At 47.1% G+C, this 25,475-nt stretch overlaps 5 protein-coding genes across 5 annotated transcripts; all 5 read left to right on the top strand.

The window, feature by feature from the left end:
• Nucleotides 1-1,179: 1,179 nt before the first annotated feature.
• PtA15_15A81 (uncharacterized protein) lies at nt 1,180-1,549 on the top strand (the record flags this gene model as incomplete). Its single annotated transcript, XM_053163736.1, has 2 exons — nt 1,180-1,389; nt 1,451-1,549. The coding sequence occupies 2 exons, from the start codon at nt 1,180-1,182 to the stop codon at nt 1,547-1,549; spliced, it is 309 nt and encodes a 102-aa protein (XP_053027245.1).
• A 75-nt stretch (nt 1,550-1,624) lies between these two features.
• On the top strand, nt 1,625-1,825 carry PtA15_15A82 (uncharacterized protein; the record flags this gene model as incomplete). The annotated part of the gene is made up of 1 exon (XM_053163737.1): nt 1,625-1,825. One exon carries the CDS (start codon nt 1,625-1,627, stop codon nt 1,823-1,825), a length of 201 nt encoding a protein of 66 aa, XP_053027246.1.
• A 1,263-nt stretch (nt 1,826-3,088) lies between these two features.
• On the top strand, nt 3,089-3,773 carry PtA15_15A83 (uncharacterized protein; the record flags this gene model as incomplete). The annotated part of the gene is made up of 3 exons (XM_053163738.1): nt 3,089-3,287; nt 3,392-3,498; nt 3,711-3,773. The coding sequence occupies 3 exons, from the start codon at nt 3,089-3,091 to the stop codon at nt 3,771-3,773; spliced, it is 369 nt and encodes a 122-aa protein (XP_053027247.1).
• Nucleotides 3,774-20,441: 16,668 nt separating this feature from the next.
• On the top strand, nt 20,442-21,305 carry PtA15_15A84 (uncharacterized protein; the record flags this gene model as incomplete). Its single annotated transcript, XM_053163739.1, has 2 exons — nt 20,442-20,846; nt 20,925-21,305. The coding sequence occupies 2 exons, from the start codon at nt 20,442-20,444 to the stop codon at nt 21,303-21,305; spliced, it is 786 nt and encodes a 261-aa protein (XP_053027248.1).
• Nucleotides 21,306-21,773: 468 nt separating this feature from the next.
• PtA15_15A85 (uncharacterized protein) lies at nt 21,774-24,058 on the top strand (the record flags this gene model as incomplete). The annotated part of the gene is made up of 10 exons (XM_053163740.1): nt 21,774-21,910; nt 22,004-22,028; nt 22,090-22,216; nt 22,277-22,385; nt 22,454-22,501; nt 22,573-22,844; nt 22,926-23,201; nt 23,269-23,638; nt 23,725-23,974; nt 24,041-24,058. The coding sequence occupies 10 exons, from the start codon at nt 21,774-21,776 to the stop codon at nt 24,056-24,058; spliced, it is 1,632 nt and encodes a 543-aa protein (XP_053027249.1).
• Nucleotides 24,059-25,475: the final 1,417 nt, after the last annotated feature.

Below are 25,475 nucleotides of genomic sequence, written 5' to 3' on the forward strand. Positions count from 1 at the left end.
TTGGATATCCGGTCCCAAAAGGGTTGAATTGTTTGCAATGGTATTTTTTTACAGAAAGATTATTGGCAAGGGATGGAGCTATTCTGGAATTTCAAGCTGTGCTAAGAATCTTTGGAGCCTTGCACTTCTAATGGTGCCAAGGGCTAGATGGTTATCTAAAGGCTAATGGGGGATATAGTGGGATGAGATCACTCCCCAGCCATTTGGCTGGTAGCTTTCCCCCTTGTAAGCCGTCTTTAGGTGCAAGTCCCTCCCTTTGGGAGGCGGGCCCTTCAGGCCCCCCAAGCGTAGGCGTGAGGGAGGGACTTGTGTTAAGTTTGGCTTTAACAAGGAGGGAATTACATAGCCAAGTTTGAGCTTGCATCTCCAAAGGAGAGGCTTAGGAATAAGGTTGGATTCTTGGCCTGAGGCTGACAAGTTTTTTTGAAGAAAATGAGCAATTTTGTATTTACATTTATTGAATGATTGGCTCTACAGTTTTACTCCAAATCCCAGCTGACCATGTTGTACCCTTGATCTCAGCTATCTTGTACATATTTTTTCAAGTATTCTCAACAAACATTGGCTGCTCAGCAGCCATTCTTGCCAGGGCTGTTTCTGAGCAATGTGATGGACCCATCGGGCCACTTGCTGGTCAAGATTGGCCAGGTTCTCACGATTTTGGCTCACCAGACCTCCCAAGGCAGCTTTTTTACATCACAATTACTTCCAAGGGATGAGGATACAACTTTGATGGGATACATAGTAACATGTACAACAAGGAGCTGATTCTAATGGTACTGGAGGCTGTGAAGAAATCTGAGGGGTATGCGGTGATATGTGGATTAGAATGATTTTTTGGCCATTTGGCTGGGCAGCCTCAGGCCAAATGTCGGACATGAGGCACGAGTCCCTCCTGCTTGCGGGGGCGCGAGCACAGGTAGGGACTTGTGTTAAGTTCGAGCAAGTTAGGGTCTCCAGGACTCTTCGTTCGAGAGGCTTAATTAGCTACAACATAGCTGGAATGTCCGGGTTTTAGGCAACAGGTGCGCAAAAAAAAGAGTTTCTCTCTCTTAAGTAGCCAAATATCGTGCTGCACTGCTGAGCTCTCTGGGTGTGCATACCACCAGGCTCGCTGGAAAGAGTTTTGTAAGTACGTCATAACTCATATAGAGGTGCCCATCCGACAGCAACTTTTCAATGGGGCGAGAAGCGATTGAAAGTCAAATCATCCGGATGCGAGAATGCGGTGTAGATGGCGGCGTTATCGAAAGTATAATCACAACGACGACATGGAACCTCGAGAAGTGTGTGGACGCAAGTAGACCGATCTCCGGATCCATCTCATATCGCTTACAACTTGATCGGGATGAGTTGCTGGAGGAAGAAAACGCTCAACTCAAGAATCGAGTGCGTGTTTAGCCTTCCCCTTTACCGCGATCATTCTAACGAAAAGGCTTCCAAAAAAAAGGAGATGTTTCAGCCGGATAAATTGTTCTTCACATGGACACAATTGCCGGGTTTTGAAATAGTCGAATCATTCCTATCGAGAAACTACGGCGAGCGATAGACAAACAAAATACGGGAGCGGAGCCGTTATCGGAATACCAATAACGGACAAGAAGAGCAACAATCCGACGGACTGATGCCTGCTGAAGATTCGGATGCTGGCCTGGAAGACCTTGATAACAACGAGCTCGATTATAGTCGTGCTACTACTAACCCTGATCTATCCAGTCGACTCGGCCAGATCGACCGCAGTTATCAATCATCCGATGGCGAGAATGATGTAGTCACTAGCTGCAAAATCCTTAGCCATCGATTTCAGTTGGCCATTGTTGGTTGAGACTAAATAACATCAAGGCTCAGGTTTTTCCTATTTACCCCTCCACTGCTTGCCCTCCTAAAATGAAGCATCTTCAGTTCTATTGGGGGCGCGTGGAAGCACAACATTCAAAGATAATTCGTAACTGTCCTGCGCCCATCTGACTTGGCTCTAACAACCCTGCTCTGAAGGAGTACAGTCCCAGCTTGTTAGGACACGGAGCCCCAAGTGAGACGAAAGGCTTACGTGACTGTTTGTCCCGAGACCACCTGAGCCCGAGCACATGTTGCCTCACTGTGAGGACGCCTCGCAGGTTGTCTGTCTCACAGAGAGGCATACATATTACCCCCAGACACCAAATTGGGCATGGCATCGCCACTGTGACACCCAAATGGCCATGCTGACCTGGTCTCCAATGGCGCCATCCAGGGTAGCCCACGCGAGGATGAGGAGTTGGCTACCGGCCTCACAGGCGTCGCCAAGCAGTCACCGCTGGCGATACATATCTCCGATTACCTGGGGTACGGGTGTCTAGGATAATTGTGGCGCACCAGGGACCATGGTCGCTGGCGCCCTGCACCGTCGCCGTGGCACCTATGAACATTACAAGAAAAATATCGCAGGAAATCCAATGGCTGTGACGCGTGTATGGGGAGTGGCTAACTTAACCAAGTCCACCTATGTTAGTGGAGAGGGGACGGCGTCCTGCAGGGCCAGAGAGCTTCCGAGGGTCCCTGCGGGACGGCTTCTCCCCTCCACTCCCTCCGGTCGGCGCAATGCAACAAATGTTTACCGCTCCGCCCAGGTAGGGTGGGGATTAGTGTTACATACATAGAACACTTCATCGCACAAGTGTTTACTACTACGCCCGGGGTGGGAGGAAATCAAGTAGCTAAGCGAGGGGGTGGCTGAAGCAGAAAGGATACCAGCTGTATTCGGCTGTGGCCGACAAGAATTTTTCGGCCAAGACGTTGAAAATGGTTGGAAACGGTTAGAAGTAGTTGGCACCGCAAGCTTTTCCAAATTCCGGTCAAGCTGCAAAATACAAGTTGACCAGACCGCCAGTAGACTATAAATAAGATATGACTGGTCACTCCATCGCTCCCACCCCACAACCTCAATCCTAAATCACAATCCTCGATCTCATCCTTGATCACAATCCTCAATCACATAAATAGCTTACAAATTGAACATTAGCCTGTGGCTTTAGACACCCATCCTTTGCTTATAGTTCTCCTGTCTGCATTACCGAAAACCCATCGATCCCCGTCCCTCGACCGCACAATGCACTTTTTAGCATCATCAGTCATAGTTATCACCATCGCCCTGGTTTGCCAGCTCTCAGAAGCGGCGGCACCTCCCAATGATAAGCTCACCAAAGTTGTATTCAGTTGTACTCCACCGGCAAAAGCCACGGACCCGAAACATCTCTTGGCAGCATGCGGAAAGGCTATCGAAAATTCAAACCCCAAAAAATTTTCCTGTAAGTATTGGATTCCTCTTTGAAACCGTCTATGAGCATGGACAGTGGATTGTTTACTCATTCTTGGTTCGTGGAATTGCGTGGATTGGATCTGGGGAAAACAGTTGTTGCCGCAAACAAGGTCCAAAATTCGGATTTCGACTACAACTGCATCGAAACCGACATGAAAAATAACTACTGCTGCCTGGCAGAAACGTTTAAATTCGATGGCGTAAGTACATCTTTTCGTGAAATCTTTCGAAATGTTCACGGCGGCTTGCCTAATCACGAATCAACTCTTTCCTGTCCGCGCGACTTTGTATACCTTGAAATCCTACAGATTGTAAGCATCAGTCTTGAAATTGCTTTGATGACTTGGGTCCTTGTTCCAAACTGATTGATTTTTCCTCACCATTTCTGATGACATATTTTTGTTGTACATAGAAAGCAGTGGACGCCGAGCCCAAGCTTGTGTCTAGCAACTGCATCGTTGTACCTGGAAAATAAAGCCAACGCCTCTTGTCCACGCCGCTCTCATTTTTTCTTTTCTTTCATTTGTTATGTGATTACTTGGACAATAACACAAGGCGCCTTTGTATATCATGTTGCCAACAATCAATCTCATGTATCTTGCCTCCCACTTCATAAGTTCATCCTTTGGATGCAGCCATTTCGTGCCCAAGAGAGACTTCCTGAAGTTTGGTCACCTCCAGGCTCCACCCTCATTGAGAGGCCTAGCCCTACAGAGGAAGTGCACCTCAGGATGGTAATCGGGCGGGCCAACCCGAAGCCGACCCGAGACCCGACGGGTCGCGGGTCGGGTTCGGACACATTTTGGAAGAAAATTGACTGACCCGCACCCGACCCGACCCGGCTGGTAAATTTCTCGGGCCGGGTTTGGGAAGCCTTTTCCTTTTTCGGGTCGACCCAAAAGCCCGACTTTGACCCGAGTCCCCGACTATGACCAGGGGATATTGACTTCTGATGGTCTCTCTGAGCTTTTTCCGAACTTAGCACAAGTCCCTCGCCTGCCGGGGGGCGCGGCGCGAAGCGCCTCGCACGAAGTGCAACCTCCCGTCAGGCAGGGACTTGCATGGAATCCCTGATTCCTGGCGTGAGAGCCCCGCGTACAGCTCTTAGTTTTTGCAGGTGTCCAACTTTGTGCCCCCAAAAACCCCACTTCCCAAAAGAAATGAGTCCCGCCCCGGATATCAAAGAAAGGCCTGCTTCTCCTCTTTAATTTGGCGGCAGTCACAGGCTGATAGCACTTGGTTCATGGCCTGGAGAGCAGTTTGAAAAGGGCCTCTTTTTGAGACGCATTCCTGCTGATGTAAGCAAGAATGTGTTGAGTTGTCTGTTAGTCTGCTACCATGATGTATCACCACAGTATGGAGGGCTGTCAGATCGACCCATGAGCACTACCAACCAACCACCCAGCTGGCAGCCACAAGCATCTGTAGCCTAGTTGGTAAAGGCAGCACTCTAGTATGTGTCTCAGCATAGCTGAGGTCGTGAGTTCGACTCTCACCAGACACATCTTCATTTTACAGTCTCTACAGAATGCAGTATTCAACTGCCTTTCAATAGATTGAAACAGATTTTGATACAAAGCCACATGTATTTACAAAAAAATGTTCTCTCAATATGGTCCGCTTTTCTCGGTGTTTGAAAACTTCAAACACAAGGATCAAGCCTTATATTGGCAGCTACAAGGCCTAAATTGTATCAGAAGAAGTGCACTCTTGAGCACTTCTTAAGTCCTGAGGGGCAGCCTCAGCGGGCTGACGGTTGAGTTACAAAAACGGAAAAAGTGAAAAAAAGCCTGATACAGGCTGATATTCCTGGGGTCTCAGGCCAGATACAGGTTTTTGCAGCTAAGCCTCTCTGTGAGACAGAGACCCTGCGGGGCTGCCTCACTGGGAGGCTTTGTTAAGCTCAAGATTTTTCCGGCTTCCACATCTCCTAGGACCCACACCCCAATGGCAAGATTCACCAGAGCAACGAAATGTATACGATCACCGGCTGTGGAACCTTCCGCTTCCTCCCAGGGTCCAACTCCAACCCAAGCGTCTAGCACTGAAACCAAAGATTTGGCCACCCCAACTCCTAATGTCTCACAACAGAAACTCGCCAACCAAAGCAGAACGGCCACCAGTAACGAAGACACAGCTCCAGAGAAGAAGAAACAAAAGACTACCAGCGATGTTTGGACTCACTTCAATAAGGAAGTTAACGGTCAGTATAGTCTTGCCATGTATGACAACTTCATCCTGTTTCAAAGCTAACATTAATTGATCTTTTCCAGGGCCCGACGTCCATGCAGTGTGCAAGGCATGTAAGCTCAAGATGGAAGGGAAAAGTTCCAATGGAACCAATCACCTCTGGCGCAACCTTGAGCGATGTAGCTCCCACATCAGCAAGCACAAGCAATTGCTACTGAAGTTTGGTGATAGTACGTCAGCCTCGACTTGGAATTTCTCTCAAGAAATTTCCTGCAACTTATTGATCAAGATGATTGTTGTACACAAGCAACCCTTCAACTTGGTTGATAATCCGATTTTCTGAGCGTTCATAGCCTCTTTACAGCCACGGTTTAATTTCTTCTCCCGCGGTACCGTGAAGACTGACGTAATGAAGATGTATACATCAATGAAGACAAAGCTCCTGGCTGAAGTGGAAAAAACTGATTGAGTTGCCTTAACCACCAACCTATGGAATTTCTCTAACCAGTCCTTGTTCATGGTAGTCTCCTGTCATTTCACCTCGGACGACTGGAACCTCAACAAGCGCTTGATATCTTTCAAAGAAATTACTTCTCCCCACACCGGCTTAGCTATTTCTGATCAGCTCATCTCAACTGTTGTCGAATGGAAACTGATTGATAAGGTGGCCTTTATCACTTTTGACAATGCCGCCGCAAACAACACGGCTGTAGATTGACTCTTATCAATTCTTCAGGATTGCAGCCAATCTCCCCCAGCCTTGGATGGAAAGTATTTCCATGTTTTTTGTTGCGCACACATTATCAATCTAGTTGTGAAGGATGGACTTCAGAACATCTCAAAGGCAATTACTAAGATACAAGACAGGGTTTGTTACACCAAGAGCACACCATCCCGCAAGCAACTATTCCAGGAGGCAATCAATGTAGTTCAGATGAAAAAGCGAGCTCTCCCATCTGTCAACGTTCCAACCCGCTGGAACTTGACTTATGAAATGCTCCAATCAGCTCTACCCTATCAAAAAGCATTTGAAACCTTATCAATGCAAGATTCCAACTTCTCTTATTGCCCCCGTCCAAACGAGTGGGCAGAAATATCGGTGATGTGTGACTTTCTGTCAATATTCAAGACAGGTATGTATTTCCCTTTTCATTTCTAAGTGTATCTCATGTCACTAAGTCAATGATTCCTTTTTTGCGACCATTAGCCATGTTAAAGCTTGGGATGACCCATTATCCAACTGCGCACATTGTATTCAAGTACATGAAAAAGATCAAACAACATCTCAAGGACGCTGTTGAAAATAGCCCCACCCACATCAGCAAGCTAGTCCAGCCAATGCAATCAAAATACAACAAATATTAGTCAAAACTCAAGGAATTGGCCGCTGTCTCCATTGTATTCAACCCTTGGTGCAAGTTGGAGCTAATTGAGTTTCTTCTCTCCAACGAAGTGGGATCGATCGAAGCAAAACACGGTGTAGATGAAATCAAAAAAAATCTCTATGCTTGGTTCAACGAGCTTGTTGAATCCAAGGAAACTCACAATCAGTCCACTAATGCTACTTGTGAACCTGATCCACCAAAGAACAACACTCAAACTAGCGCTGAAGACAAGGAGTGGGAGCGCTATAAGAAGTATCTTGCTTCTAAGAAAACCATCAACACTTCATCCTTGACAGCCAAGCTCAACCTTTACCTTCAGGAACCACCAGTTGGAATTGACTCACCAAAATTTGCAATCCTCACCTGGTGGTCCGACAACGCTGCCCGATTTCCTCTCCTTGCCACACTTGCCAAAGAAATTTTGATGGCTCCAATGACGTCTATTGCATTGGAATCAGCGTTCTCAACTGGCGGCTGAGTACTCAGCGACTATTGAAGCAGGTTAAAACCAAACACTCTTGAAGCTCTTGTCACTGGGCAAGACTGGATCAAAAGCAAGGAGGGCCTCTATGCCTTTGACATCATCAAAGAAAATGAAGATGAGGTGGAGGTACTCAAATAAAATTCTTTCTTCTCATCATCCCCCCTTTCCTTGTATATGCACATGCTATCATACAGTTTGTGTATGGTAGAATACAATTAAAATATTGAAATTAGTCAAAATGGTGGCCATCGGCGCAAAAAGCCTTGGGCTGGCCCGGACCCAAGGCAACCCGACCCAAACCCAACACACCCCTAGTCAGGTTTGGGTTCGGACAGCCTATTTACAAATTTGCCCCAACCCAACCCGACCCAAGTAAAGCTTGGGTCGGGTTTGGGCACATTTTTACGGCCCAAACCCAACCCGTTTACATCCTGAAGTGCACCACAGCTTGCTTTTGAGAAAACCACTGAGAACTAATGGTGGTAAAAGCTCCATTGGCGCAAGATCCATGAATCCTGTAGTTTCCTGTAGTCTGATGATGTCTTATTGCAAACCCTTTAATAAATCAGTATACTAACATAAAAAGAAAGTGTCAATGAAAACAAAGACATCATATAAAAGAGTGAACTGTAAGATTCACATAGGTTGAGATTGTCAATATTTTAAAAGACTAATTTGAGAACCGCGATGTGATTGAGATAGATAAATAAGAAAAAGAACATCATAAAAAATTAAGAATTAAGACGTGGAAATAAATAGAACATAGAACTATAAGAAACCAAGTAACTATGCTCCTCTCCCTGGGGCCTGAGCAAGTACACCCTTTTTGATAGAATGTACAATGTGATAGAAACTGAGCAACAACCCAAAACGCCTTAGATGAGTGAGGCTTTTGAAAAGATTGGAAAGGGGAGTTGCCAGTTTGGTGACTTATATGGGCAAGTGTTATGGAATGTCTAATGGGTAATAGTGTAGGCGGAAATGCTCACACGGCCGCTTTCATCATGCATTTGGTGCATAAGAGCATCTCCACCCGGGGAGGTCAACCGGGTTGCTATCCCGCGTTTACCAACCCAAACCCAAAAAACACCACCCACCCAGGGTGGCAAATCAGTTTCTATTTTGCCTCTGGAGGTAAAAATCAACATTGGGTTGCTACATCTGGCAACCCGCTAGCAACTCAATAGCAACTCATCCTGGCTCATCCCCCCCACCAAACTCACCAACCCAAATAATACAACAAGCCTAGAACAGCTACAACCCGCCATCAAAACAGTCATTGAGAGCAATTCAAGCTATCAATGACTTGCTGTCCGGTCATCAAGAGCATCAAAAGCTATTGATGACCGGTTACACATACCAACCATCTAGAACATTGATGACCAGCTATACCAGTCATCAAGAACATCAATGATCATCTATACTGGTCATTGAGAGCTATCTCAATGAATGGCTCACCGTTCATTGAGACGGTCATCAACAGCTCTCTTGATGACTGGAGCTCTCAATGACTGGCTACCCCGGTCATCAAGAGCTCTCTTGATGACTGGCTACCCCGTTGATTGAGAGCTCCCTTGATGATTGGCTATACCGGTCATCAAGAGCTCTCTCAATGATTGGCTATACCGGTGTGGTATGCCAGTCCTGAATGCTCAAGACCATCTCAACAACAAGATACACACCAATCACACAAATATCACAAGTCTAGGACCCCTCAAACATGACTCAAGCCCCATATAGGACAAAACACCAAAATCCCCCTTAAGGGTAAAATAATTTCTGCCCCCCTCCTCTCTTCTTCCCAAGTCCTTGTTTCCCTCTGATATCTCTAATTCTCTTAGCTGTTTCAATGTCCCCCTTTGGTAAACTGTGAAACTCAAGGCATATTTTCCATTCCCCTGATTTGCTCATTTCCTATGACTCTTTTGGGGGTAGCTGAAACCATTGGCATTACCTAGTTTGGCTTGTTCCTGTTTTCATCATGAGTTTCATTTTTTTTTTCTTTTCCTTCCATCACTTGCCAGAATTTTCTATGGCTCTGACTTTCCCTTGATTGAACATTTCCACTGTTTCATCTTTCCTCACAACCACAACTCAGCCCCTCCCACACTTTGTATATAGTCTGTCACTATTTGACCAGCTGGTTGTTCCCTATCAGATTGCCAAGATTACATCCCTGGTCAAGAAATAAAGATACGGACTTACTTTGCGCACTGCAAAAAGCTCTTTGCGCACTGTGCAGTGCGCGCAGTCCCAAAACACTTTGCACACTGCGGGTGAAGGAGACAATTTTTTCAAGATTTTTTTTGAATCAATAGACATGACTTTGATTGTCATCTCTGAATTTGTTTGGGAGTTTTTTGAAGCATCCTTTTATGCAGAAAAACCCTATTAACAAGAAAAACAAGTATAGTCAATTGGGGACTTGGAATTCATGTTCCCACATGCTAAAAATTCCAAATAATTTATTGAATCATGATTCATATATATTTGATTGTTTCAGAACTTTTTGGCCACTTTGTGCAAGAACAAGTCTTTGAAGAATTACAAAATTTCACATCAAAACTTGCAATGTGCCCAGGTACGTGATGCAATTGTCCAATTTTTCAACACCTTATTCTTGCACAAAGGGGCCAAAAATTTCTGAAACAATCAAATATATATAAATCATGATTCAATACATTATTTGGAATTTTTAGCATGCAGGAACATGAATTTCAAGTCCCCAATGGACTATACTTGTTTTTCTTCTTAATAGGGTTTTTCTGCATACAAGGATGCTTCAAAAAACTCCCAAAAAATTCAGAGATGACAATCAAGTCCTGTCTATTGATTCGTCAAAAGAAATCTTGAAAAAATTGTCTCCTTCACCCGCAGTGTGCGAAGTGTTTTGGGACTGCGCGCACTGCACAGTGCGCAAAGAGCTTTTTGCAGTGCACAAAGTAAGTCCGTAAAGATAACTCAGAATTATTCAGAATCCTAGTATTGTCAGAAATCCCCTTGAAAACTTAAATCCTAAAACTTCATTAGCCACATCAAATCTTTAAGAGTCCATACTCTTATCTTGTCCTCTAAACTCTCCCAGTCTTGAGAGGCAGCTCCTTCAAAGCAACCATCCCTCTCACAGCTATATTCCCCAAAGAGTATTGCAACAAGTGGTGTCCCAAAATTGGCCTGAAGATCTTTAGTTTTCATTCCTTACTTCTATTTTCCTAGTCTAATATAGTTACAGGATTAGCTAATGAATTCATAGAAACTATACTTAACAAAATACAGACCTTAATACTTTAAATATATACTTTTAACACCTTATAAAACTACCTCTTTCAAAAAAATACCTTCATCAAATTCTTCAGAACAATCGTTTAGGCTATCTACTTTTAACAACCATATCATCAGCTTACAGAACAACTCCCCACCTCCTTCTCTTAACAACCAACCCTTAAATATGGCCAGACACTTCAGATCCAATTCCCATTCCTAATTCATCCCTAAAGCTGTTCTGGAACAGATGGTTAGAGCATCTCCAACGGTCCGGGGGGCAGTTGGCCTGTGTTCCCCAGCCCGCGAGCACATGTCACAGCAGTCGCGGCTCAGCTCCAATTACGGACTGGCAGTTCAACCCGCAATCCAACAGGCAGATCACTCCTCCAGCACCACCCCTTGTTCTGGTCATCAATAGGAGTATAACATACCATTGGGATGCATGTACATCAATGGCCAGAACGTTCTGGTCACCGGGACGCATGTATCTTGATGACCAGAACGTTCTGGTCATTGGATCTTGATGACCGGAGCAAACAAAGGAAATACTCCTCTCAATGACCCAACACTACAACCTGTACCTCATATCCCATATGGGATATCTGGTAAAAACACCAGGATATTTGATAAAAAAACAGAATATTTGGTATCATCATTTTTTCCCTTTGTCTGTGGCAACAATGTGTCACAGGCAATTTACAACATGTCACATACGAGTCACAACATGTCACAGACAGGTCACACCATGTCACAGACAAGTCACAACATGTCACAGACAGGTCACACCATGTCACAGACAAGTCACACCATGTCACAGACAAGTCACACCATGTCACACACAAGTCACAACATGTGACAGACTTGTCACAACATGTGACAGACTTGTCACAAACATTTCACAGCATGTCACATACATTTCACAGCATGTCACAGACATTTCACAAGGTGCTACACACAGAAGCCTCTTGAGCATCTTGTGAAATGTCTGTGACATACTGTGAAATGTCTGTGACGTACTGTGAAATGTCTGTGACGTACTGTGAAATGTCTGTGACATACTGTGAAATGTCTGTGAGATGCATGAAATGTCTTAGACATGCTGTGAAATGTCTTAGCCATGCTGTGAAATGTCTGTGACATGTTGTGAAATGTTTGTGACATGTTGTGAAATGTTTGTGACATGTTGTGACTTGTCTGTAACATGTCGTGACTTGTCTGTGACATGTTGTGACTTGTCTGTGACATGTTGTTGCCACAGACAAAGGAAAAAATACTGATACCAAATATCCTGTTTTTTTACCAAATATCCTGGTGTTTTTACCAGATAACCCACATGGGATATGAGGTACAGGTTGTAGTGTGCAAGCGGACCAGTCATTGAGAGGAGTTATCTTATGTTATACACCTCTCAATGGCCGGAGAGAACCGTCCAGTCATTGAGCGGAGTTGTTTACTCCTCTCGATGACTGGAGAGGACCAGCACGTATCTCAATGACCGGAACGGGCCCAGTCATTGAGGAGAGTATTTACTCCTCTCGATGACCGGAGAGAATCGGTCATCAAGGTGATTGTTTGCTGCTCTTGATGACTGGCCAAGAGAGCCGGTAATTGAGAGGAGTATTTGCTCCTCTCAGCAACCGGAACAGACCCGGTTATCATTGCATACATATTTTGTTCTTTCTTGGCAAGCTTTGAGTAGGAGTTGGTGCGTTTGTTGATACCGTGTCGAGCGTCTTTGCCAATGAAGTCGAGTGGATGGAGGTGTGTCTGGTCGATTGCGGCTGGGAGGCGACCCGCAGAAGTCAGCAGGTGATTGCGGGTTTGACTGCCCCAGCAATGTTCCCAGGGTCGTTCTGCGGGTCCGTTAGCGCGCAAGAAAGGAACCCGGGCGGCCAAAGTTTGCCCCCAAACGCCCAGTCGCGGCTCCGTTAGAGATGCTCTTATACCCCCATTCATAGGATCTTCAAGACAAGCAAACCTTGGATCAATACCTACTGGAAACTCTGGACAACCTGTCAACTCTGGACAACCTTGAACTCAACAACCCCTCAACTCTGGAAATTGTGGACCTGCCCCTTTCAATCCTGGACCTATGAGGGACAACAAACAATAAGACTCATCAAACAGTTCAGTTTTGGATCCCATCTCTCTGGATGAACCCCTTCCCCCCATGGAATCACCTCCCCCTTCACCTGTGGCATGAGAACCCAGGACAACTCACAGAAGCTATGGACCCATCCCTTCAAGAACTCATTTGCCCAAGACCTCTGGAACTCACTTTCTGGATAAAGAGCCAGTCATGCCCAAGTACTACAAAGGAGACAGGCCATCAGTTAAAATCAAACCCTTGGACAAAGAACTCTTTTTTTCTGGATCCAACATGCCCATAAAAAAATTCATTAGAAGATATGAAATAGCAGGAAGGACTGATGGAGCCAGCCCAGAGGATTTAGCCACCAAAATTCTTTCTTTTATCCATGGAGAATCCTTAAAGGATGAAGTAGAGGAGATGTGAGGCCATGAAAACTCCAGCTGGGAAACTCTCAAAAAGGAAATACTTACCAGATTTGGATCTTCTCTCCCCTTGGTCAAATATACTAAACAGGACCTCAGAAAATTGGTCAACTCTGCTGTCAATCAAGGAGTAATCAGGACTCTGGAACACTTCAAGATTTTCAGAACTAAATTTGAAGCCATCACCCACTACCTGGTCAGAATGGGATATAGCACCACCATTGAAGAACATAGGGAATACCTCTTGGAAGCCCTCAGCCCTGAATTGGATGTCACAGTCACCAGAGAACTCAACAGGGACAACAGAATGTTAGTTTCAAAATATGGAGGAGAAATCACCCCAGATACCAAGACTCTACTCACTTATATCCACAGGGAAGTCCAACAACTCTCAGTTATGGAAAGAAGAAAGGTCTGGAGACCAGAACCTTCAAGAATGCAGTAGACCAATATCACCAGGCCAAAGGACAATAACCTGGAGTAATCAAATTGACTCCTGGGACTCAGACCAAACAAGAAGAACCTGCCAACATACCTCAAACATCCTTTGGCCAACTTGAAGAAATGGACTATCCAGAATAGGCCAGCTATGATTGTGATATAGGGAAAAGGACCAGAAGTTGAAATGAATACACAGAGGCCCCATCAGCTACCAAGAAGAACAAGAAGGAACAGGAGGAACTCATGGACTTGGATGATGAAAGAATTTTGGAGATTGCCAGGCAAGATGACTATGATCCAGTGGAATTGCCAGCCTCCTCAACCAAGGAATACAAACCACCAACTTCAAAGAAGGTTCTGATCAAAGCCCCAGAAGATCCTGTTACCCCTGTTGCCAAAGAAAAACCAGCCAGAAGAACTTATGTGTAAAAACCTTTGGCCCTTCAATTTCCAGACGCAGAAGAAAATATAGTCAACAGAATGCTTTTGGAAGAAAAAATGGAGTTATCCTATGCAGAATTCTTGGCCATATCCAGTGGAACAGCAGAAACCCTCAAAAAGAGGATAAGACCTAAAAAGATCCCAATTGAACAAACGAATTCAGTAAATGTAGCCTACTCTGGAGACAGATGCCATCATGAGGAAGAAGAAGAACCAATGGAAGAAGGCCCCTCACATTATGCTTGTCCATTGGGGTGTATTTCTGTCAGCATCAATGGAAAACAAATCCAGGCTCTTTTGGATAATGGTTCTCAGGTCAACTTACTCCCCAGGGAATTGGCAGCCAAAATGGGACTGATTATCACTCAGAAACCCATGAAGCTTAGGGGAATTGGAGGCCATAAAAGTGAAATTCTTGGTATTGCAGAAAATGTTCCAGTCAAAGTAGGCCATATTACAAAAGAAGTTCATTTCTGGGTTTCATCTGCAACTGTTCAACCAATTCTGGGAAAACCATGGTTAGTGGATGTGTCAGAAACCATTAAATTCTTAGACTCTGGATCAGAATCACTATCCATAAATAAAGCAGGCCAATCTTACCTGGTACCTATAATGAACCCCTCCAATCAGAAGTATGAAACCACCTTTCCTCAAAATGTTAATTCAGCCAAAATTCATTTTTTAGAGTATGGCACCTTCCAGGAATAGAGAATTGGGAGGTGCCTAAAGATTCAGAAGAGGAGAAACTTGTATCAGCAGCAAAATATAAATCAACCACCAAAAAAATTAAACCAGTCAACACACCTATGCCTCAATCTCTTAATTCTCCACTATGCACTCCAACACTTTCCAGAGAACCCTACCAAAGTTCATCAATTTTGGCCCATCAAGCTTCCTCAAACCTCAAGAACTTCAGCTGCTGAAAGATGTGATTGTCCTCAGACAAGGAGCCCTGGCCTTTAATGAATATGAAAGAGAACTTCTGAAACATACCTATGGAAAGCCTTATAAAATCCCTGTCATCCAGCATGAGCCTTGCCAGCAAAAACCAATCCCTATTCCTGGAGAAATTAAAGACCAATTGGTGGAATTAGTTAGAGAAAGAGTAAGAACTGGCCTCTATGAACTTTCCTGTTCTAGCTACTTCAGCCATGTTTTCTGTGTCAAAAAGCAAGATGGGAAGCTCAGAATTGTCCATCAACTCCAAAAACTCAACAGGGTTACCATTAAAGATGCTGGACTCCCTCCAAACCATGAAGAATTGATTGATTCATTTACCGGTAGAGCCTGCTATGGTCTAGGAGATATTATGGGAGGGTATGATGAAAGAGAATTAGCTCCAGCATCAAGGCCACTTACTACATTTGAAACACCTTTAGGTAGATTCCAACCTACCAGACTTCCACAGGGAGCCACAAATTCAGTAGCAGTCTACCAGGCCCAAATGATGTGGATCCTTCAAGAGGAAATTCCAAATAATGTAGGGATTTTTATTGATGATGGAGGTATCAAAGGGCCCAAGTCAGACTACAGTCAAGAAACTTTACCTGAAAATCCTGGGATCAGAAAATTTATTTGGGAATATGCCATCATTTTGGAAAGAGTTCTGTTTAGGATTGAAGAAGCAGGCCTTACTATTTCTGGTAAAAATTTTGCTTGCTGTGTTCCTGCCTTGGATCTGGTGGGACATGTATTCTGTAAGGAAGGCAGGAAGATTGCAAAGAAACAGCTCAATAAAGTGGAATCTTGGCCCATCCCAGAAAATCCAACGGGAGTCAGGGCTTTCTTGGAGTTTGTGTTTACGTCAGAATCTTCATTCCAGGTCTTTCAGAAATAGCCGCTCCCCTTAGGAAATTGACCGGGAAAGACGCGGAATGGTTGTGGACTCAGTCATGTCAGGAAGCTTTTGAAAAATTGAAATGCCTTATAGGCTATGATATTACACTAAAAAAGCTGGACTACGGCGAGGAGGCCGGACAAATTAAACTAGCAGTAGATTCTAGTTATATAGCCGCAGGCGCGGTTCTTACACAGGAAAAAGAAGGACAAGATTGCCCTGTACTGTACAAATCCGTGGTGTTCTCCCCGACCAAGTCCAAGTATGCTCAAACAAAGCTGGAGTTGTGTGGTGTTGCAAAGATCCTAAAGAAACTTCAGACTCATTTGTGGGGTCAGAATTTCAAACTATTAGTGGATTCAAAGAGTCTAATCAAAATGATCAACTCACCGGACTTGCCAAATGGGCCAATGACTTGCTGGGTTGCCTTATCCAACTCTTTTTGTTCACGTTAATCCATGTACCCGGTAAAACATTTACAATGCCCAATGGATTTTCTCGGCGACCGCCGGATTCTAGAGAAATAGGCCAGGACTTTGACAAGGACAAGCAGTGGATTAAGCCACATCCCGGGTTTGGAACTAGGGAAGTTTGCGTCGGCAGTACGGAAGGATCAGTAGATCTTATTGCTAAACAGCTTGGATTCTGGGGGCTACTAGAATACTACTTACAGACCATGAATTTTCCTCCTGGATGTTTGGATGAGGATCTTGCAAGGGTTAAACATAAAGCACCAAATTTTTTTATGTCCGGGGGTTACCTTCAGAGGAAAAACAAACTGTTTGCTCAGGTGGTAGTTAGTAACCCCAACACACAAAGGAAGATCATGCATGCGTTACACAATGTGATGCTAAAACCAGGTCAGGGACCCAAATTGTCCGCACGGGTTTGCGGAGGTTGCGGGCTGCGGATTCCGCAAGGCTGGCGCGGAGTGGCACAGTGCGGAAAATGTTCACGAGGCGGTGCATGGGGCTATGTCAACGGCGCGGCGGCGGCGGAGCTGGACTTAACTTAAGCAGGCCGGCGCGGACTGGATAGTATAGGCTGTGACCGGGGGAAGCCGTGGCAGCCAAAGCGGGCTACGTCAGCGGGCGTAGCTGGGGCAGAGGCGGCATTGAAGGCTAGACAGGGGCAAGGAGAGTCCGACGGTGGGTGATGACGTGCGGAGACGTTGACAGAAGATCTATTTGAGAGCGGAATGGGCGGTGTGGTGTGCCAAATGTGTTTCAAGTATCAAATCACATAAAGTCACAGTTTACTATTGAGAAGGAGACATATTTCTAGATGTATTATTGCATAATTGAATTCTACAGGTCATTTAACCCCTAGTCACTCACTGGAACCACTAGGCTAGCTGCACTCAGTCAAAAGTTACTAGTATTATACTGTGTCCATAAGCATAATTACATACTGTAGGGATATTTTGATAGTACATAGTATAGAATTAGACTCAAGGACATATTTATAGTGTATGTAGTGGCGTGGTTTGGCTCTGCCCATGGCATGGTTCCACCTGTGGACACCTCCAGGGTTGTTGTTTGGCTCCACCCACGTGCCACAGCATGGCTCCACCTGTGGACACCTCCATAACTTTGTAGGCTCCATGGACACCACCACATGGACACCACCACCGCAACCACGTGGACACCATATGGGAACCACAACCACAACCACGTGGACACCATATGGGCACCACAACCACAACCACATGGACACCTGTATGGTGGTCACACCAGCAAAAATCCCTCACAAGGATCCCCACCAGCAAAAATCCCTCACATTTTACTATAAAAGGAGGAGATTTTCCCTCCTCAGTTTCAGCATGCCACTCAGGCAATCCTAACCAGAACACACATCTCACTCAGAGTTACAAGCCTCATCCACATAAATCCAGCAGTGTGATCTCAATCAAGTTGCCCATCAAAATCTTTCATGCCTCAGAGGTTATATAAGTAGTCAAGTAGCCAGCATCACCAATTGTGCTCTTAACAAGTCAAAGTGATCTTAACCCATTGTGCTCTTAACTGAAGGTTAAGGAAGAGGGCAAAGACACTTTGAATAGTTCACATATAAACATCAGTTCTCTCAGAAGTCTTGCATCAGTTCATCTCCACTTTCATATCACAAACATATAAAACCATATAAAACATATCTTATGTTACAACTCATTTCCATTATCTGACTCAAGGCTGCTGTAAACCAATCTAACTCCATTTCCCTTACAAAATCCACTTTCTGCTGAATTCAAGTTTGATCTAGGTCTGATAAGAGACTGCTGCACATAGTTTTCTCTATCATTAGTTTGCCACAACAATAAATAAATTTGTTGTGATAGCTCTTGTGTAGTATCATAGAGGGGCAGGTCTTTCAAACCACCTGTAACAGTTGTAAAAGCTTCTTACATCTTTGAAATATTATAACTGGTATTTCCCCCTCGCAGAACTGCCACCCGTCCCAAAGGAGTTCTCACAGCGGATGACGTGCGTGGTTGTGGGAGCGGGGCTTGGTGGATGGCGTGTGTGAGAGGCGGGCAGAGGAGGATGGTTTTCTTTCTCAAATTGTTTTTCCCTTTTGTACGGAGGGGGGGGGGGGAGTTTTCCCTCCCATCAATCCATCATCTTAGGTTGTTTTCTTTTTATGGACTTTTTACTTCATTCTGGTTACTCTGGTACAGATTCTTTACGGCGGAGATATGACTACTTGCGGCGGAGTTGTTTTGACTTGCAGAGTTGTCTTTTGTGTACTTTATGGCAGATTTTACGGTTCATTGTGGCTTTTCTATTTGTCTTTGCGGTTATTTATACGTTACTTGACTTATTCTTTTGATTGTGGTGCCCCTACAAGTACTTGCGGAGCGGAGCGGAGTTTCCCAGATCACCCAACTTTACCCGGGAAACATCTTGGAGCAGCGGAGGTCCTGACATTTCTACGCAGTGACTTCTTTTGTTCACCACAACAAGGACTTGGGACATAGAGGAATAACAGAGACTTACCAACAATTGAAATTAAGATTTTGGTGGCCGTCAATGAAAAACGCCGCGAAAAAATGGGTGCAATTGTGTCTGGCCTGTCAACAGAGAAGCACTTTGAAACCTGCGGAGTTAAAGAAACCTACTGGGAAATCAACCATCTTTGGTCGAGTTAGCTTGGACACTGTGCACATAAAGGCTGGAAAGTGGAAGTATCTCGTTGTTGCGCGAGACGATCTCTCAGGGTGGGTCAAGGCTGTCCCTTTGGAGCAGATTAAGGCAGCTAGGATTGTGGCATGGTTTCTCAAACACTGGATTTATAGGTATGGAATGCCATTGCTTGTAGTTGTTGATGGGGGATCAGAGTTTGGGAGCAATCTACAAGATGCTTTGAAAGAGAAAGGTGCTACTATTAAGATAACCACCCCATACTATCCTGAGGCAAATGGGATGGTTGAGCGGGGGCATCAGCCGTTGAAGGATTGTTTGGTGAAGCTGTGTGGAAATGGAAGCACTACTTACTTTTGGTACTTTTTGCGGATAGGATCTCCACAAAGCGGACAACAGGGTACTCTCCTTACGAATTACATACTCTTCGGACAGCCGTTGGTTTTGCCGGTAGATCTGGAAATGGAAACTTATTTGGGTACAGATTGGGAATCTATTCAAACAACAAGTGATCTTTTGTCAGCACACGCGAGGGTACTCTTCAGAAGGCTCACCAAAAGTTGATAGAAACTAGGGGAGAGTCGCTGGAAGCAAGAACACCAAGAGTAACGTTCGTCAGCCTTTGGAACCCGGATCATTGGTCTTAGCATACAATCATAGTTTAGAGACCCAGTGGGGCAAGCTCTTCGAGCCTCGATGGAGCGGGCCTTACCGGATAACAGGTCAGGAGAAAGGCGGGTCGTCTTCACTCGAAGAACTACATAGACGGAGCATCCTTGAAGCGTCGGTATGCGGCCGCTCAAGTGAAACCCTTCTACGGAAGGGAGGACTGAAAAATGAATCTAATCAATAAGAACCTACACATGGTAATCACTCGTTCATAAGCCATGATCCCCTTATAGGATACTCTTTGTTGTAGCTCGTTACGTAACCTTGGATTACGTCTCACTACATGCGCGTCATGAGTAACACTCACGACATGTCTCGACAAGCAGTCACAGTTTCTCACACTCTTCCTTGTCATTGTCTCTTACATAATGTATACTATAAACACCTTGTATTTCTAGTACATTGTGGTTTTCCCTTTTTTCCTTATGCAATCTACGATTACTCTCTCTATTTACATATTCGAGCCTCTTTACTCTTCAAAAAAAAAAAAAAAAAAAAAGAGGCGCTTCGCGCCGTGCCCCCCGGCAGGCGGGGGACTTGTGCTAAGTTCGGGGTTTTCGAGGAGGTGCCAGGCCGGATGAGATCAATCATCACACTGAAAAGCCATCAACAAGGATGGCGATCTATGTTGTGGACAAGCAGATCCAAGTGATTGCTTCCCAACCATACACACACGACCATATTATGTGTTGAGGATTGCTCTGGATGGGGTGGAGTGCCCAGTGTCCTGGTGCCGGCTGCTGCTGTACTATCTGCCTGGCCGCACACCCACCCATGGTGGATGTTTAGGGAGTTTCTATTTGCGGCACCCTTGCATGGCAGATCCCACCCGACTGCATTAGCAGGGATCGGGATCAGCAACTCCAACGCAACCCTCCAGCGATCCCCGGTCGTCAGCCGCCCGCCCCAGCCCAGCCTCGACGGTGCGACCCGCTGGAAGGCCGCCCTCCAACACACCCTCCGTCTGGCCCGACGAGCACCTCCACGCACTCACCGGCCGGGCTGCCACTGGACCACCCACAAGCCCACCGACCACCGCCTTCCACGCCCCAGCAAGACGCACACAAGCGTGCGTCATCGGGATGCTGCCCGCCCGGCCTCGCCACTAGCCCGCCCCGTCTCCCGTAAGTCGCCCCCACCAGTGCTGTCCGACTCCGGCCTCCCTCCCTGCGTCCTTTCTTTCTGTGTGAGTCTGCCTTTCCCCTGCTGAGGCCCTTGTCCGCACACCCGAGCTGTCCAGTTCGCTTGTGTCCATTCGTCCAAGCGTGGGCTGGCTGCGGCCTTCGCTGCTGCATGGGTGGCCAGGGCCGGTATGCCCAACGACCATCCCCCCCCCCCCCCCGGACCGTGCTTGCCGGTCCCTTTCCCATCTCCACGCTGTGTCGGCCGGGCCGGGAGGAAGCCGCATGCGCCCCCGGCGACCCGCCACGCCGACCGGCACAAGCAAAACGCTGGGCCGGCCGAGGCTGCGAGACCGACGCCAGTGCTTGTGGCCCGCAACGCCAGCATCTCGACCAGCGCTACCCAAGAGGATGGTGACCATCACCACATGTATCCACCCCAGCATGTCCTGCCTATCCGATGGCCTTCTTGGACCGAGACGGGCCTCGCTCGCCAGCTCTCGGTCGACCAAGGCCAGGCGTAACTGCTGCCTAGGAAACCTTATCCCACAAGCTCTCCACACCGTCTCCATCAAAATGCTTTCCTCTCTCCCTCCATCCCTCCCCCTCAACCTACTCGTTTCTCCGTACCCTTAGAAGTGTCTCTTTTCCGCCAGTTTCGTCATTTCGTGTTGTACCTCATCAGTCATCTGTTTCCTTTGTCCCCCCCTTCTTCTTTTCGTTCGCTCAGTAGTTCCGCCCGCTGCAACCCCTTGAAGGGCAAGCACCGCACCCCAACCAGACGTTCGTTTCCCGCACGCAGGTCCCAGTTCAGCGAACCCGGCAGCCTGCAGGTCGCCGCCATCGGGCAGTCGCCAGGCGAGGAAGCCCGTGCTGGCCGTGTCTCCGTGCTTACGTCTCTTATTTACCCCTCAGTAAACAAAACATAAAAAAACTCGTCCGTGCCATCGGCCGTCCGTCTCCGGTAAGGCCCTCCCCTCGAGGCCGCATCCATGGGCTTCAAGATCACCCGCAAACAGGCCCAGGACGCGCCGACGCCCGAGCGGCAAGACCCGTCCCAACGGGCGCCCGGCGTCCTGGGCGTCTTCAAACGCCACGCGAAGTTTCTCGGGCCTGGGATCGTCGCCTCGTGCGTCCCGTCTCCTTCACCACCTCCCTATCCCTCACTGACCCCCCCCCCCCCCCCCCCCCCCCTGCCTTGTGCGTGTTTGTGGGCACACAGAGCCGCTTACTACGACCCAGGAAACGTGCGTATCTTGGCTGCATGTTATTGGCTATGAGGGGACTGACCCGGGCGTGTGTTTGTAGTGGGCAACGGACCTCCAGGCCGGCTCGCGCTTCGGCAACGCCCACCTCTTCATCCTCCTCCTGGCCATCTGCGTCGCCGTGTTCCTGCAGATCCTCGCCACCCGTCTCGGATTCATCAGTCGCAAAGGTACCCTTCACCACTCCTCACCCGCTCTTCTTAAACTAATCTTTTTTTTGATCACATCAGACATTGCACAGAACTGCAGAGAGGCTTTGTATTCCCAAGAAAAAGGCCAGAGAGTCAAGAAATGGTTTATGCTGTACCCGCTGTGGATCATCTTCGAGCTGGGCATACTGTGAGTCTGCGCTTTCTCCCTCCCCAGCGATTGAACCCGTGAGTTGACATAATGGCTTTTTTTTTCAGATCTGCCGATATGGGCGAACTGCTTGGATCAGCCACGGCTCTAATTCTGTAGGTTAATCGTTCAAATCATGCCCAAGTCATGCCCAATTCCCGCTGACATGATCCGTGATGTGGATCAGATTATTCCCTCGCCTGCCTCCATGGGTGGCGGTCCTCCTGACGTTCCCAGAAGTATTCCTGGCGCTACTGTTCTTCCGGAACGGCAAACAGTCGAAACGATCGATGCAGATCTTCGAGATCATGATCACTGTTGTCGTCATGGCCGTCGTCGTCTCGGCCTTGGTCCTGTTCTTCAAGGTGAATCCGAAGATCCCGCAGGTCTTCCTCGGCTACATCCCGAGCAAGGCGCTCGTGACCGGCTCGAGCTTCTACACGGCCATCGGCATCATCGGTGCGTCCCTTTTTCCTGGCCATCCAGCGGCTGCGTGCGCGCTTCCTGATGTCTCGGCGCGTCGGGCTTCTGTCTGTGCAGGCGCGACCGTCGGCCCCCATTCGCTCATTCTGGGCGCATCCATGGCCACCCAGGACCGCACATCCGACCAAGCTCCCGCGAAAAAAGGCCCAAAGAACGAGGCCACGGTCGTCTACATCGACCGATTCAGCCCCGACATCGAGAAACAACCCGAAGAGTTTCTCGCGCCACGCAAGGCTCCATCCGTACCCCAACGCCGAACCGTCCTGGACTGTAGAAGCTATCTCGCCCATGCCAGTTTCGACATCGCCGCTTCGATCTTCACATTACCATTAAGTGGGTGCCGTTTGATCTGAGGGCGGGCCAGCAAGCGTATCTGACGAAGATTGTCCTGCGCGCACAGTTGTCAATTCGGCGATCCTCGTCATCGCCTCGACGACGTTTTTCTACAACAAGCCGGCGGGCCCGATCGTGGAGGAAGCGGACCTAGTGGCGATGCACCAGCTGCTGAAGACCCAGCTGGGCGCGGGCCTGGCGACCCTGTTTGCGGCCTCCCTGTGGCTCTCGGGCAACGCGGCCTCGCTGACGATCACGATGGCCGGCCAGTCCCTCTCCGCCGGCTTCCTCGACTACCACACCAGTCCGCTCATCCGCAGACTCGTCACCCGCACTCTGGGCATCATCCCCGCGGCCATCATCGCCGCCTTTTCCGCCCAGAAAGGCATCAACGACCTGCTCATTGCCACCCAGGTCGCCATCAGCATCGTCCTCCCGTTGAGTCCCCTCTTTCCTCTCTCTCTCTCTACATCCACCTCATACTCATCTTATGGCCTGGATGGGCGTGGGTCGTCGGGTGCAGGTTTGCGGTGATCCCTCTGGCGTACTTCTCGTCGCGGAAGACGGTGATGTCGATCAGCTTGCCGCCGAAGATCGGCCGGCTGTTCTCGGAAGACGAGCGTGTGGTGGCGAGCAAGCGGGCCAACGAGGGCCCGTTGGTCTCGCGCACGAGCCCGTTCGCGCTCAGGCCGCCCTCAGACAAGCCCGGCGCGCGGGACGAGTTCCGCGTCGCCCAGCTGGACGGCTCCTATTCCTTCGCCAACCATTGGATGGTCAGGATCCTCGTCGCCCTCCTCGTCCTCGTCATCCTCGCCGCTAACATCTACGGCATCTATCAGGTGGCTACCGGAAACTGATGCCACTCTTGCCAATCTATCCAGCCCTGAGCTCTTCCAAGATACCAGTCCGCCAAGTCTGTTCTTTTTTATCGAGCGATCTGTTTTGTTTAGATACCTTCTATTAATGACGGGTGTACTATCCTAATTCCTCAACAAATCCGCAACATCCCCAATGACCCATGTAGACTTTTTTTCGTTATCCGCATCTTCGTTCATTATGACTGTTCGGGTTGTATTATTCGCTTCTTGTTAATGATCCTCCTTCCTCCTCTCCTCCAAATCGCATTAAATTATCACCGTATTTTTCACCACATGTCCGCGTTTTCTTTTGCGTATCCTGGGATGAGGCTGTATGCATGCTCGCTGTATGGTCCGAGACTGCTTGTTACTATGCGCATTGAGCGGTGGTTAGAATGGGAAACTTCGTTCATGAAAAACCTTCAGACTAGCCAAAAACCTGTGTGCCATGCAGTGATTGTGCAAGTCGGCATTGCAATTATGGTGTTCAAAGTTGGCTTGTGCATGCATAAATCATAAGATCATAAACCCTTTTTTACAGGGGATTGCTCACATCCTTGGCTCAAATGAGGGGCTCAGCATGTTCAAGCAGCATTCAGCCATCTTTCTGAGAAGCAAATTATCACCTGAAGCTAACAGATCTGCAGTGCTTTGCAACACCCAAACTCTTAATTTTCAGCAAAAAGGAAATGTTTTCTCAAGCCGGTAGTTCATTGCTTTCATGTGTGCTGCTTGATGTTTTGGTAGGTGTCTTCATGGAGGAGTTAGATGGGCATCTTGAGTTTTTTTGTTATTTTTTATTTTTTATTTTAAAGTGCAGTTTGTTTTGACATTGCGCACTATGAGGTACCAGCATTGAAATAGATAGAAACTATTGCTAAAGACAAGAGAGGCCCCAAGGGCTACAAAGTTTCCAACAAAAGGCATCTTGAGTTCTCTAAATGCCAACAGCAAGCCATCCAATATAGCTTAATATGCAAAAGGAACCATACTGACCATGGTGAAATGCCACTTTTTTGGTATTTAAAGTGGCCTACAAGCCGGAATGACAAATCACATTTATTCAATCTTTCTTGATTGGTTCCTTTAATTTATGGTGTTCAAAGTTGATTTATGCACGCATAAATCATGACTGTGCTATTAAACCAACAAATAGTAACTTTTTCAAAAAAGGGTTTATGTAGCAGGGGGTTGTTCTTACCCTTGAGCACATTTCTGCAGCGCTTGATTTGTTTGGCTGCAAAATCTTGCTAAATGCAATGTAAAACAGAGTCACTCATTGTGTTGTGTGCGCGCGTGGACTTAGCACTATCATCAGCTTTTAGTGGAATTAGGCTACACTAATGCAAACATTAGCATCAGATGGCCCAGTGTGGGGCCTAACCAGCCCCAAGAAACCAATCCATTTTGTGATTGG

The sequence above is a fragment of the Puccinia triticina genome, chromosome 15A (assembly GCF_026914185.1).
Source record: "Puccinia triticina chromosome 15A, complete sequence".
NCBI classification, from domain to species: Eukaryota; Fungi; Basidiomycota; class Pucciniomycetes; order Pucciniales; family Pucciniaceae; genus Puccinia; species Puccinia triticina.